Genomic DNA, 13,528 nt, shown 5'->3' on the forward strand with positions numbered 1-13,528 from the left:
CCGGGGGTGCCTGAGTAGGGGAGTGGGAAGGACACAGATGTCTCTGTCCATCTGCCCATCTGAGCTACTTGCTCACCGTTCTTACTGGGCTCACCTTGTACTAGCCTGTCCTGGGTCTGACCACCTGGTAGACCTGGTCACTGCCACTCACTGGACTGAGCACCCAGTGGAGTCCCTCTAGGATTCAGCCCCCAGGGCAGGGAATTTCATCCAGTTTAGTCATTGCTGAATTGTCAGGGCCTCGAACAGGCATACCTGTATGTGCTAGGAGCTCAACAGATGTGTGAATGAATGGGAGACAGATGTGTCTCTGAGAGTGACAGCCTGATGTGGCACAGGGCAGTGGTCAGAGCCTGGAGGAGGTACCTGACCCAGCCTGCGGTGCCAGGGAAGCCTTCCTGGAGAAGTTACCTGAGGTAGGGCCCGAAGGAGAGTCGGATGAACCAAGCAGCCCCAGCCCTTGCCCTCACAAGTAGCTATTGCCTCTCTGGCTCCTGGAGCCTACCTGGCATGGATGGAACCTAGCCTGGGGGATGAGGTGGGGTGTGCATGTGTCAGTGGGAGATTGACCGTGCTGAAGCAAAGGCCGTGTTGAAGTCCCCAACTAACCCCTCCCTCTGTCCAGGCAGCTGTGGGCCACGTAGCCCAGGCCCACCCACCATGGCTCCAGGCTTGGCCCCAGCCTCTGCCCCGCCTCCTTGTGGGTGGAAGCCACAGCCCAGGCTCAACTGCCAGGGCAGGGCCGCCTCACCACCGTCACTGCCGCTGTTAGGGAGGCTCTCCTCAGTGGGTACCCGTGTCAAGGCCAGGGGAGCACTTGATCCCCACTCTTTTCTCCCTCAGCTGGAAGCCTTTCTGTCTACCAGCCACAGCCGCATTGAAGGTGGCCCAGGAAGTAGGGAAGAGGATGGTGGAGGTGAGCTGGCCCAGGCCTCAGGCAGGATGGGAGGAGTTGGAAAGGCTGGACTGAGTGGGGGAGGGGACAGTCCCGCCGCCTGGCTCACAGTGTGAGCACATGTGAAGGGCCACACCTTTCTTGGGGCCAGAGGTGGGGTCACTGTGTTTCCATGTGTGCTTGGTGACAGGTGCCTGTCTGCTGCACAGGTCCCTGAACCTCTCTGTGGGAGTGTGTTCCTGGGGTCTGGTTTGCATGGGGGGTTCTGTGGGGCTGTGCCTCTGAGTCACTCTGGGTGACCTTGGATTTGACTGTGTGTGTGCCTGGGTCTGTTGGGGGTCTCATGACCAACTATGTGTGGGTCTGGGATCATCTAGCTTGTATCTCAGGGGGGGCGGGGTGTTCCCAGGTGTATGTACATCTTGGGATCTGTCTTCCTTGGTAAGTCTGGCTAGTCATGGAGTGTGCACAGGATTGTGTATATGCACGCATGTTTCTGTCTTCCTAGGGGATGGTGGGTCTGTAGTGTGTATGTTAGCTGGCTGCATGTCTGTGTCCCTCTTTTGGGAGTCCTGCATCTCTGGGGTGTGGTCTCTTTACAGTGCTTGTGGACGAGGTCCCAGCTGTGGGCTGCCTGAGTGTCCTGGCCCTTCTGTTTGCCAAGCACCCACTTTGAGCTAGGCCCGGCTTTAGGAGCTGCTTCTCCCACATTCTCCCACTGATGCCTCAGAAGCTCCCTCCAGGGCACGCTCTGTTGGCACCCCATATTCCAGAGGCGGGAACTTAGGCTCCAGGCAGATGTCCCTTCCCCATGCCCCATGGCAAGCAAGGCACCAACCAGCCTCTGTACCCATGCTCCTGTTATGGCCACCACCGCTGGGGTGCTTGGGATGGTGTGGGATCAAGGATGGGTTGCTGCTGTGTATGGCCGTTCAGGGAGTTTTCTGTGTGACTGCTGTGTGTGTTTCTGGAGGCCCTTGGTTTTGTGTATGGCTGGACATTCATGCTGCATGTCTGCATGATGGTCTCTGGAGCTCTGCTTTACTGTGTGTAGTGTGTCCTGTACACTGTGGAACGTCCTCATGTGTGTCTGTGTCTAGGGTGCACATGCTTGCGCTTGTGTGTGCATGTGTGTTTTGGCTGTGGAATGTCTGTCTGCTCTTTGCTGTGTGTTAGGTTGGTGATGAGAGGACAGGTGTGTGTTGTAGCCATCAGTTGCTGTATAGTCTCCCGGCGTCTGTGTATGGCCTTCTGTGGGGTGGAGTGGGGAGTGTGTTTCATGGCTGGGGGTGGGGTGGGGTAGGGGAGGTAGGCAGTGTGAGGGCTTAGGTTCCAGGACCTGGGAGGGGCCTAGAGCCTCTTTTTTGCCAGATTACTCCCTCCTTCCTGCCTGGCCTCAGGGGCAGAATGAATGAAGTCTGATCTGATTTCATTAGTCCCTGTGGGCTCACCCACACTCTCAGGTTTGTTGTGGCGTCCATTGCCACCCTGGGTGCCCCTGAGGAGTGAGAGCTCCCCATGGTGCCCTTTATGTCTGTGCCTTGTTGTGCCTGGGCAGATTGGGGGGCAAAGGGGCTGGGCCTGGGGTTGCCAGAGGAGCCCCTGGCCTTGGGGCTTTGAGCACCAGTCTGGGCCTGGCTAGGTAAAGGAAGCGCTATCTGTTCATTCAGCCGTACTCTTTGAGCTGTGCCCTGCCTAGTGCTGGGGACACAGCATGGCTCAGATGGCCCCAGGCCCTGCCCTCTTGGGGTGGGGCTTTGAGCACCAGTCTGGGCCTGGCTAGGTAAAGGAAGCGCTATCTGTTCATTCAGCCGTACTCTTTGAGCTGCGCCCTGCCTAGTGCTGGGGACACAGCATGGCTCAGATGGCCCCAGGCCCTGCCCTCTTGGGGCTCACAGTCCAATGGGAGAGGCAGACCCATCCTCAGACAGTAACAGCCCATCATACTCCCCATTCTAGCCCTGGAGAAAGGAAGACCTAACGGAGAAAGGAAGACCAGCACATTTGCTCTGCAAGGAGAGGACCGTGCCCAGCCCCTCTTTCATTTATTCATTCCTTCGTTCGTCCGTTTGTTCATTCATTCAGCAGCAGCAACAATGACAGTAGTAATAACAGCAGCTAGTCTGTAGTGAGGACCCAGTTGGAACCAGGCACTGTTCTAAGTGCTTTACATGCGTCATCTTATTCGCTCATCCCAACATTCCCAGGAGGTAGGGACTGTCACTACCCCCAGTTTGCAGGTGAAAACATTGAAGTCCAGAGAGGTTGAGTGACTTGTCTAGGGGCACCTAGTTTGGAGTGGTGGAGCCAGTATCTGAGTCTGGGCAGTCTGCTCTTAACCATCAACTGCCTACTGAGCTCTTGTACTGGGCCAGGCTGGTGCTGGGCAGTGCTGGGGACATGGCAGTGGCCAAGAGTGACAGGGCCCTATCCTCTTGAGACTGTCCACCCGTTGGGGGAGACATGTATTAATCAAAGGACCACACAGACAAATGTAAAATTACACCTGTGATGAATGCCCTGGAGGAAAAGGCAAGGGACATGGCAATTTGAAGGAAGAGGAAGGGATGAGAAAGTGAAGGGCACAGTCTGTGCAAAGGCCTGGCGGGGGAGTACAGTGCTGCACCTGGCAGGAACTAGAAGAGCAGGTCTGCTCTGTGCTCCACAGATGGCCAACTCCAGACCCTGCTTCCCAAGGCCAGGGTGGGTGGCCCCTGGGTCTGTCTTTTTATGGGATTTCACCTACTGTGGGTACTAGTGGATTTCCGGAGGCATTCACCTGTATGATTTGCCTCTTGCCTGTAGCCAAAGTATGCTGACACTTCTTCAAATACCCAGCCTAGGCCATGTGACTGGGGCGGGCCTGGGGATAGCTCACAGTGGAACACCTCTTGTGTTTGGGACACACACCAGTTATTTGCTAAATTGCCAGATTTGGTTTCTAAAGACTCAATTCCTCATCAGCTGTCAAGGTTAGACTTCCAGGCAGTGTGGGACAGAGGCCATGGGGACTCCTGCCCCCTCTGCCCACCACCTTTTCCTGCTCCTCAGGGTGCACTCACTCATCTCTTTGGCAAGGGCATCACTCATTTGTTCCACAGCTAGTTACTGAGCACCTACTGTGTGCCAGGCACTGCTCTGGATGCTAGGCATCCAGTAAGAACAAGATAGACGGAGATCCCTGCTCTCAGGGAGCCGACATTCTACTGGGGGCAGGTAGAAGGGGACAGACAGTCAATAGGTATATGATGCCAAGTGATGATAAGTGCCACGGAGAAATATAAAGCAGAATGCAAATTTTTTTAGGGGGTTAGGGACAGCCTCTCTGAGGAGGCTTATTTGCACCAAGACCTGAATATCAAGAAAGGATGAGCCATGCGTTTCTGGGCAGAGAGAACAGTAAGTGCAAAGACCCTGAGGCTAGAACAAGCTTTCATGTGTCCAAGACATAACCAGGAGGCCAGCGTGGTCGGGGTGAAGTGGGGGAGGAGATGAGTTATGTGAGGTTGGCAGGGCCCAGGCAGGCAGGGCCTTGTTAAATCATGGTGTTTGAGCCAAGTGGGAAGCCCTGGAGAATTTTGTGTATTCATTTGTTTAACATTTCTTCAGATTTCCTCCTGATCAAGGCAGTTTTTCTGGTCTTGGTTCTTGTCACTACCCCTGTTCTTGTCCCATCAACCTCTGGGGTCCTTTCCCCGGAGTGGAGGGCTCAACTAGAGCTGGGGCCACAGGGAAGCAGGAGGCTCAGGGGTACTGACAAGGCCTTCGCTGTGAGACAGAGTAGGCGATTTTGTGACCTGGTGCTGGGTGGCCCTAGGCAATGACTTTCCCCTCTCTGGGCCTCAGTTTCCTGGTTTAGGAAACAGGAAGGAAGAGGACTCTCCACCCACCCATTTTGGAAGGCTCAGAATGGCTGGTCTGCATACCTGGCACAAGCCTGGGCCAGAGCAGCAGCCACAAAGGGGGTGTCCGCTGTGGACACACCCTGCTCCAGGTGTTGGGAACCAGCCACAACAAACTGAGACACGGTCTCTGCCTGCTCAAGCCACTGACTTAGCGGGGAAGGCAGCAATAGGCGAGCCAATAACTCTATAATATGTTAGGTGATGCTGAGGGCTCTAGAATGAATGGACTGAATGCCAGTATGTGCCAGGTACTGTGCCAGGCACTGGGGGATGCACCATTGAACAAGACCAGGCTGAGCCCCTGCCCTTGTGGAGCTCATACTCCAGCTCTTGCAAGGTACTATGAGTCCTTGGCAAGTCCTGCCACCTTGACCTTCATAGCATCTCTAGAACCTGCCCACTTCTGCATCCTCTGCAGCCCCCACGTGGTCTTGTCCACCTTGTTTCCTGCTGGACTGTCACAGCCTCCCCTCCCTGGTCCCCTGCTCCTGTCCTGCTCCACAGTCAGTTCTCCCATGCAGCCAGAGGGGGTCTGTGAATGCCCGAGTCAGGTCGCATCTCTGCTCAGAACTCTGTTGTGGCTCCATCTCACTCAAGGGTAAGGAGGAAGCCCTCCCTGTGGTCTACAAGGCCCCACATGAACTGCCCTGTCATCTCCCCAACCTGTCTCTCTCTGTCCCCTCACCTACCCTGCTCCAGCCCCACAGCATGTTCCCTCCTCAAGACTTTGGCCGCAGCATCTCCACCTGGGATGCTGCTGTGGATTGGATGTCCCCCCACAACTCATTGAAGCCTGATTCCCCACTGTGACAGTGTTGAGAGGGTGGGAAATCCGACTATGGTATCTGAAAGGTGGGGCCTTTAAGAGGTGATTGGATCATGAGGACCATGCTCTCATGAATAGATTAATCCATTCATGGAGTAATGGGTTAGTAGTTCAGTGGGTTGTCACAGGAGGGGCCCTGGTGGCTTTATAAGGAAAGCAGGTGAGCTTGTTAGAGAGCTCTTCGTCATCCTTGCCATGTGATTGCTTGCGTCACCACAGGACCCCATAGAAAGTTCCCACCCAGAAGGCCCTCACTAGATACGTCCCCTGGACTGTGGACTTTCAAGCCTCCAAAACTGTAAGAAATAATTTTGTTTCTTTATAAATTACCCAGTTTCAGGTATTGTGTTGTAAGTGGCAGAAAGTGGACTGACACAAATGCCCTTCCTCCAGGTATCCCCCTGGCTCCCTCTCCCCCATCGCTCAGGTCCCTGCTCAAGTGTGCCCTCCTCAGCAAGGCCTCCCTGACCACTTTATTGAAAGTGCCAACCTCCCCTTGCCCTTAGTACCCTCCCAATCCCTGCTTATTTTCCTCCTCAGCATCTGTCTTCTGACTTACTAGATATTTTTTTTGTTTGTCTCACTTACTGACTGTCTCCTCCCCTAGAGTGTGAGTTCCATAAGGACAGGCAGGGATGTTGGCGGTTGTTGCATCCACTGCTGTAGGCCCTGGCACCAGGTCTGGTGGGGAGTTAGCCCTCAGTAGATACGGATGGTTGGATGGATTGATGGGTGGGTAGGTGTGATGCAGTCATTTGTGGGCAGAGTAGGTGTGTGCCAAGCATGGGCTATGGGACATGTGAGTCCCAAAGCCTGAGGATTCCTTGGAGGAACCAGGCTCAGAGCATTGGATAGGGAGGGTGGGGGGCCCTCAGGACAGCGGCAAGAACTGAGCAGAGGTGTGGATGTGGGAATGGCATGGAGGGATTCAGGAGGGCAGTGAGGGGCCTGCTGGAGGCTGGAAAGGCAAGCCAGACTCCCCTCCATCATCAGAGCACAGCCCTAGAAGGTAGGGTGTAAACTGAGTCCTTCCTGAAGCTGGCGATAAAGACCATGGCAGGGAGTGAGAGGGGGGCAGTGGCAGAGGTCTTGAGCGCAGGCTGGAGACAATGAGCACTTCTTCATCGTCCCCTTCCTGGTTTACAGCTGCATTTTGGTGAATATGAAAAGATGGCTGTGACCCTGGCCGCATCCCCTGTTCCTCCCCTGGGCCCCTGGGTTCTGGCTGGGTCAGCTCCCTCTACGCCAGGGGCAGCAGCTTTATCCAGAGCCTGGAGAGGGCGGAGTGGGGGGGCAGGAGATGAGGATTTTTGCACACACATGCATACACACCCTCCCAGACAGCTTTGTCACCCAAGTGGATCTTGCTCTTCCGCCTGGGCTGATTACCTTCAGGGGTGGGTGGGCATGGGGGGTGGTGGTGCAATTTTCTTCCCATGAAAGGTCAGAGGGCAGAACAAATGCATGCAGGAGTGATGGAAAATTAGAAGCTTTTGCTAGGCCGGGTGGGAAACTGCCTGTCCCACGTTAAACAATTCAAAAGATTTTTAAAAATATAATAAATATTGGGCCGGCCCCGTGGCACACTCGGTAGAGTGCGGTGCTTGGGAGCATGGCAGCGCTCCCGCCTAGGGTTCGGATCCCATATAGAGACCAGTCCGGTCACTGGTTGAGCGCGGTGTGGGCGCGACACTGAGGGTTGCGATCCCGTTGCTGGTCGCGGTACGGGCGCGACACCGAGGGTTGCGATCCTGTTACCGGTCATGAAAAAAGACAAAAAGGAAAAAATATATATAATAAATATTTTAGAGTAGGACGCAAAATGTGCCTACAGTTTTAGGATCAAACACTGGACTTCAGAGGCATCCGCGCCCCTGGCTGGTGGCTGGGGGCTGCACACCAGTCTTCTGTGTTCTGTCTCTCTGGGGTTACTGGTTCACTCTCTGCCCCTGGCTTCCAGGCATTTCTCCATGCAAGTTTCCCCAGCTTCTGCTGGGCCCAGTCTGAGCAGGGGTGTCAGGTAGCAGGTACAGATGAATCAGTTCGTTCACCAGATGTTCACTGAGGACCCACCATGCACTGTGCAGTGTTGTAGGTGTTGGGGTGCAGCAGGGAGCAAGATGGATGACAGTCCCTGCCCTTATGGAGCTGACATTCTCGGGGGAGAGGTAGACACTAAAGAATTACACACACACGCACACACACACACACACACGTATGTGGTTAAGTTCCATGAGGAAAGATAAAACGGAAAGGGGCACAGAGGGTGACAGGACAGGAGCAGGGACATCTGAGCACAGACATTCGAGGGGGAAGGCAGGGAGCCATGTACAGAGAGGAGAGTTCCAGATGGGGCAAACAGGCTGTGCAAAAGCCCTGAGGTGGGGACATGTCTAGGATTTGAAGAACAGCAAGAAGGTTCGTGTGGCTGGGGCAGAGTGAGTGAGGGGGTGTGTGGGAGGAGAAGGGAGCCTCAGGGCCGGCCCGTGGCTCACTCGGGAGAGTGCGGTGCTGACAACACCAAGTCAAGGGTTAAGATCCCTTTAGCGGTCATCTTAAAAAAAAAAGAAGGGGGCCTCAAGGTGACAGGCGGATCCTGTGGGGACTTGTGGGCCATGAGGAGTTTTGGGGGCCAGCAAAGAGTTTAAAGATGTCAGCTCTAGAGTGGGTCAGACTGTTTTCTGGGCCCAGCTGTGCTTGACCTTAGTGAGAGATTTCACATTTGTAGTTTCCACATCTGCAGAATGTGGATCAGAATAGCCACTCCACCGAAGTTGCAGGGAGCCATTAGCTCAACGTCGGCATCTGCGCAGGGTCGTGGGTCCCCTGACGGTGCTGGTAGCAGTGTGAGTAATGGAGCGGAGCCTCAGTAAGCCATATTTAATGGCAGGGACTGGTTTTCAACCATCTTTTCTGCTGTGGCCTGTCTTACCAAAGGCCTGTGGAAAGGCAGATAAGCAGCTGTGAGGACCCAGGAGCCCCACTTTGTGCTGTCTCCCACTGAAGGTCAAATGGGGGTGGGGACCCTCACTCCCAGGAGAGACCAGGGCAGGAGAGGAAAGGCAAGGAGGACAGGGAGGGAGTGAGAAAGGGATGGGGTCCAGGAGCCGCCTTGGAGATGGTGATGCTGATGATGATGATGATGGTAATAGACAAAACCAACAAAATCACGACAGCCCTCAAGGGCAGGACAGGCAAGTAAGAGCCCAGTCTTCAGTGGCCAACTGCCCAGATGCCCCGGCTTCCCCTCTCTGGGCTGCACTTTCCCCGTCTGTGAACTGGGTTAATGAGAATACCTGCCTCACAGGTTAGTGGTCAGGATGGAATGGGATTGGGCACAAAGAGCAGGGCCTGGCTCACACTGATCTCCACAGTCGCAGCAGCTGTCACTCTGAGAACTGGCGGGGCATGGGCTCTGCATTGGACAGGTCTGGCGTCTGATGTCCACTCTGCCACCTAGCTGTGTCACCTGAGCAAGTGGGGTGCCCTCTATGGGTCTTGTTTTCCTTGTCTGTGACGTGGGGCTCATAACAACCCATTCCTCCTGGGTCAGAGGCGCAGGTTACATGAAGGACTCTGGGTGAAGTGCTTAGTAGAGGGACAGCACATAGTAGGTGCTAAGTGCAGGCCGCTGTCATAATGGGGACCAGTGTTTACTGTCAGCACTTACTCTGTGCACTTTGCCTTGACTCCAATCCTAATGGCCCTCTTTGGGCCAGGCCATCAGTGCCTTGTGTTCCCTGTGACTCCTTACAAAAACTCCAGAAAGCAGCTGCTGTCATCGCCCTCAGAGGAGGAAACTGAGGCACAGAGTAGCTGAATTGCTTGCCCAGGCCACCTATTGGGTCATCCCCACCTCACAGATACAAAGCGAGGTCACACAGTGCACAGCGGTGAGCCAGTTTTGAGCCCTGGCCTGGGACTCCAGCACCGGCTCCTCTCCCTCCCTTCCAGGCCTGGCTCTGGTTCTGGCTCTGTGGCCTCCAGGAGGTCGGGAGCCTTGTGCTGGGAAGGGAGGGCCTGGTCTGGGAGCTGCCGGGCTTGGAGCTGCCTGGGAGGGCCAGGGTGGGGCTCCTGCCTGGTCTTTATAAACATGGTCAGTTCCTCTATTTGTCCTGCCCTCTATGTGGTGCCCAGAGGGAAGGGGTGGCCCCAGGCAAATATCCGGAGGTGTGCCCCTCCATCCCCTTCCACCGCAGGGTCACATGGGTTGCAGTGAGAGGGGTGTGGGGGTGTATGGGCAGGGGTTCCAATCTGTGGCAGGGTGGGAGGGCAGACTGCCACAGGACAGCCCCGCCCCTGCACTGCCAGCTGGCCTGGCTGCCCTATCTTCCAGGCGGCCTCCTGCCCAGCCCCACCCATCTTGCTACCTGTAGATCTGCCCCTCCCTCTCCTGGGCATAGTGAGGGGTCACATGGCTGATCCTATTACTGCAGGGGGCCGTGGGAGCTGCTTTGGTGCCCCAGGTGGTGGGAGGAGTGGACTGGATGGGCCGGCCAAGTTCAAGGTTTGGAAGCAGGGCTGGGTGTGGGGCCAAATGGGAGGGGTCATCTGGAAAGACAGGCTATAGGACATGGGGCACAGATCTAGAGTGACAGAGCAGGAGAAACTGTCAGGGCTGTAGGAACGACCCTAAGAGCTGGAACCAGAAAGACCAAGAACCAAGGGCAGAGAAGACCAGAGAGGGAGGGAGCAGGGAGTAGTTTGAGACCAGTGTTAGGTGGCCAGGGATGGAAAGTTGAAGGGGAAGATGGACAGTGTTCAGGGTGCTTGCATTGGGGAGAGACACTGAAGGGACTCCTGACTTGGGGTTAGAGAAGGGGCTGGGGCAGAGGCAAATGGGGCCCCATCCTGCCTGGGGCTGCCCCACCTCACATTTGGGCACCCCAGGCCCCAGAGCAAGCAGGGAAACTGGGCCAGCTGGGGGAGCCCTGGCCAGGCCTAGCTCTGACCACCACTGGCCTCTTGGGACCAGTTGAGACAGGTTGGCTGCTGGGTCCCCACCCACCTCCCACTGAGCTCCCACTGCCAAACCGGTTTCCCTGGATGGCTACCCACTGATGATCCTACCTCTGGGCTAGGAGTGGTGGCCAAACCACCCAGAGCTGCTCACACAGGACTAGGCACTGGAGGGGCCACGTGGTTGTAGACACGCTGTGAGCTTCTTCTCACTAGGTGTCCACAGGGCTTGGTGCCGACTCTGTGCTGGGCACTGTGCCACGCGCTGGGGAGCCAGCTGGGAACAAGGCAGCAGTCCCCAGCAGCACATTGCTCCTCGTCCTCTGGGTCTCAGCTTACATGGCCCCTCCACTGGGAAGCCTCCCTTCCTTATCCCACCCTGCCATCCCCACAGGCTGGGTCTGGCTTTCCCCCTGACCCTAGCCCTGACCACTTTTTGTCTGTCACTGTCTGGGGACAGGTCTGTCTGCCCCACATAGGCACCCCATGAGGTCAGAGGCTATCTAGGTCACCATTGTGTCCCTGGCACCAGCCAACATAGGGCTGGGCACAAAAGAGGCCTTTTGGTGAGTTATTACTGAATGAATGAATGGCTGAATGAGTGAATGGATGTTTTCTTCCCATTTTACAGATGAGTAACCCAAAGCCACAAGAGGAGACGTCACCCATCCAAGGGCACTTCTAGCCCAGCCGGCATCACACCAGGTCTGCATGACTCCAGGGCCCAAGTGTGGGACAGCTGGGGTGGAGCATCCAACAGCGGGCAGGACCTCCTTTCTCAGGCACTGGTGGAGCAAGCCAGTAATCTCGGTAGCACAACTGATGGGCATCCCACTGTGCCCAACCCTGGGCTAAGCTCTTTGCTCTCCTCACTCCTTTACTCCTCACAGCAGCCCTGAGGGGTTGACCCTAGGCATAGAGAGGTCACGTCATTTGCTCAAGGTCACAGGTAGTGAATAAGGAGAGAAATTGGTGCTGCGGCCATCTGGACCCCCTTCCCATCATTGCTCTGGGCTCCCTATGGGACGTCATCATTAGCATGCTCCCCTTTTTTAAATCGACTTTTTTTGAGCATCTCCTTTGTGCCTGGTACTGTTTTAAGTGCCTGACTGAAGACCGTAGACCCTAAAGATAGGGGCATGTTGCAGTGAGGATGCCTGGGCGTCCTGCCTGTGACAGGGGCTCAGTAACCATTTGTCAAGTGAGCAACTGAAGGTGTGTGGCGGGCTGAGCCCAAACTCAGGGCTGGGCAAGCGGGGTGGTTGTGTCCAGGCCTTCAGTGACTGTTCATTGAGCACACAGAGTGTGCCAGGCATGGCGGTGGGCACAGGTACTGAGTAGATGAGGCCTGGCCATGACACAGACTTTCTAGTGGTGGGGAGTGTGGATGCTGAATGAGTAAACACGAGAATGAACAACAGAAGTTCACAGTTAAAATGCTGTGAAGGTGACGTGGTGGAGGGTTGGTGGGACATGGGGGCTGGAGGAGGGAGCCGTGTGTGGACACAGAGGAAGAGTGTTCCAGGTAGAGGGAATAGCCCGTGCAAGGCCCTGAAGTTTTGAGGGGCAGATGAGAACAGAGAGGTGATAGGGGCAGATCTTGTGGGGCTTGGTGGGCTACAGGGAGGATGCTGGCTTTCCTGCTGCATGAGACAGAGCCACAGGAGGGCTCTGAGCAGGGGAGGGACCTGACCTGACTCGTCTCGCCCTGGCTGCACGTGAGGAACCGATTGTGGAGGCAGCAGGGAGACCCAGGAGGGAGCTGCTGCCTCCTGTCGGTCCAAGAGGGAGACGAGGATGGACAGAACCCGGGGCAGGGGCAGAGGAGGGGGAGAAATGGGGGGGTTCGGATCACTTGCCAGTGACCCTGCCGGTGGTTCCCTCCCACAGGCCCCCTGGTAGGAGCCCAAGCCTCAGCCCTCAGGTGCTGAGATCCTGACACCATGTTTGGGAAGAGGAAGAAGCGGGTGGAGATCTCGGCCCCATCCAACTTCGAGCACCGCGTGCACACAGGCTTTGACCAGCATGAGCAGAAATTCACAGGGCTGCCCCGTCAGTGGCAGAGCCTGATTGAGGAGTCGGCTCGCCGGCCCAAGCCCCTTGTTGACCCCGCGTGCATCACCTCCATCCAGCCTGGGGCCCCCAAGGTATGACAGCACCCACCACCACCTCCCCGGACCCACACCGACCCTGCAGAGCGGTCCCAACCCCACACTTGTCCCTGGGACCAACACCTCCTCCTCACTGACCTCCCCCACACCCCCCATCCTAATCTTTGGGCCATTGTTGGCCTTTACCCACCAGCCCTCAACCCTGAGAACCCCGGGATTACCCCAATCTGAAGCCCTCTCTGGCCCCTCCGACAGTCCCCACACCAGCCTCCAAGTCTTACCCTATCCCAGAGCTCACCTTGTGCTCTACTCCTGTCCCCAATACCACACACTTGTCCTTTAGCCTTTCCAGAGCTCTCATAGCGGGGACAGTGGGGAGAGACCCATTCCCAGATAGTGACAGCCCCAAGTGGTCAGGGCTGGGAAGCAGGAGCCCAGAGAAGACCCCTGACTCAGGCCAGGTTCCAGGTGAGCTTCTTGGAGGAGGGGACGCCTGAGCTGAGCTGAAGGGCTGATGAGGCGTGATTGAGGCAAGTGCTGAGGAAGCCAGGGCCTTCGTGGAGAAGATAGCTCAGGTGAAGCACTGGGGGTTTCTTGGTTTAGGAGTGTTTTCCCCTTGCCATTTTGAATAAAATGGTGGGGTTGGGATTTGAACCGAGGTCTGATTCCAAGGCCCATGCTCTTAACCCCCGTCCTGCCTCCATATGAAATTCTAAAAGTTGGGGTCCCTGTGCCCATGCGTGGCCTGAGGCTGTCTCGATGGTGGGTGTAAGCCCACACTGGGCCTGGTGAAGGCAGCTTCAGAGCATGGACTTTATCCCCAGGACAGTGG

At 56.1% G+C, this 13,528-nt stretch overlaps 1 protein-coding gene across 2 annotated transcripts in view; it reads left to right on the top strand.

The window, feature by feature from the left end:
- The window catches only part of PAK4 (p21 protein (Cdc42/Rac)-activated kinase 4), a 56,903-nt gene that overhangs the window by 23,310 nt on the left and 20,065 nt on the right, over positions 1–13,528 (top strand). For both annotated transcript variants that reach the window (XM_008583376.1, XM_008583377.1), the window contains exons 2-3: positions 11,217–11,290; positions 12,476–12,732. In XM_008583376.1, coding sequence (XP_008581598.1) covers positions 12,529–12,732 — 204 coding nt within the window. In that variant the 5' untranslated portion in view covers positions 11,217–11,290; positions 12,476–12,528. The remainder of the gene's footprint in view (positions 1–11,216; positions 11,291–12,475; positions 12,733–13,528) is intronic.

This window comes from Galeopterus variegatus, unplaced genomic scaffold (assembly GCF_000696425.1).
Source record: "Galeopterus variegatus unplaced genomic scaffold, G_variegatus-3.0.2 Scaffold2898, whole genome shotgun sequence".
NCBI lineage: Eukaryota > Metazoa > Chordata > Mammalia > Dermoptera > Cynocephalidae > Galeopterus > Galeopterus variegatus.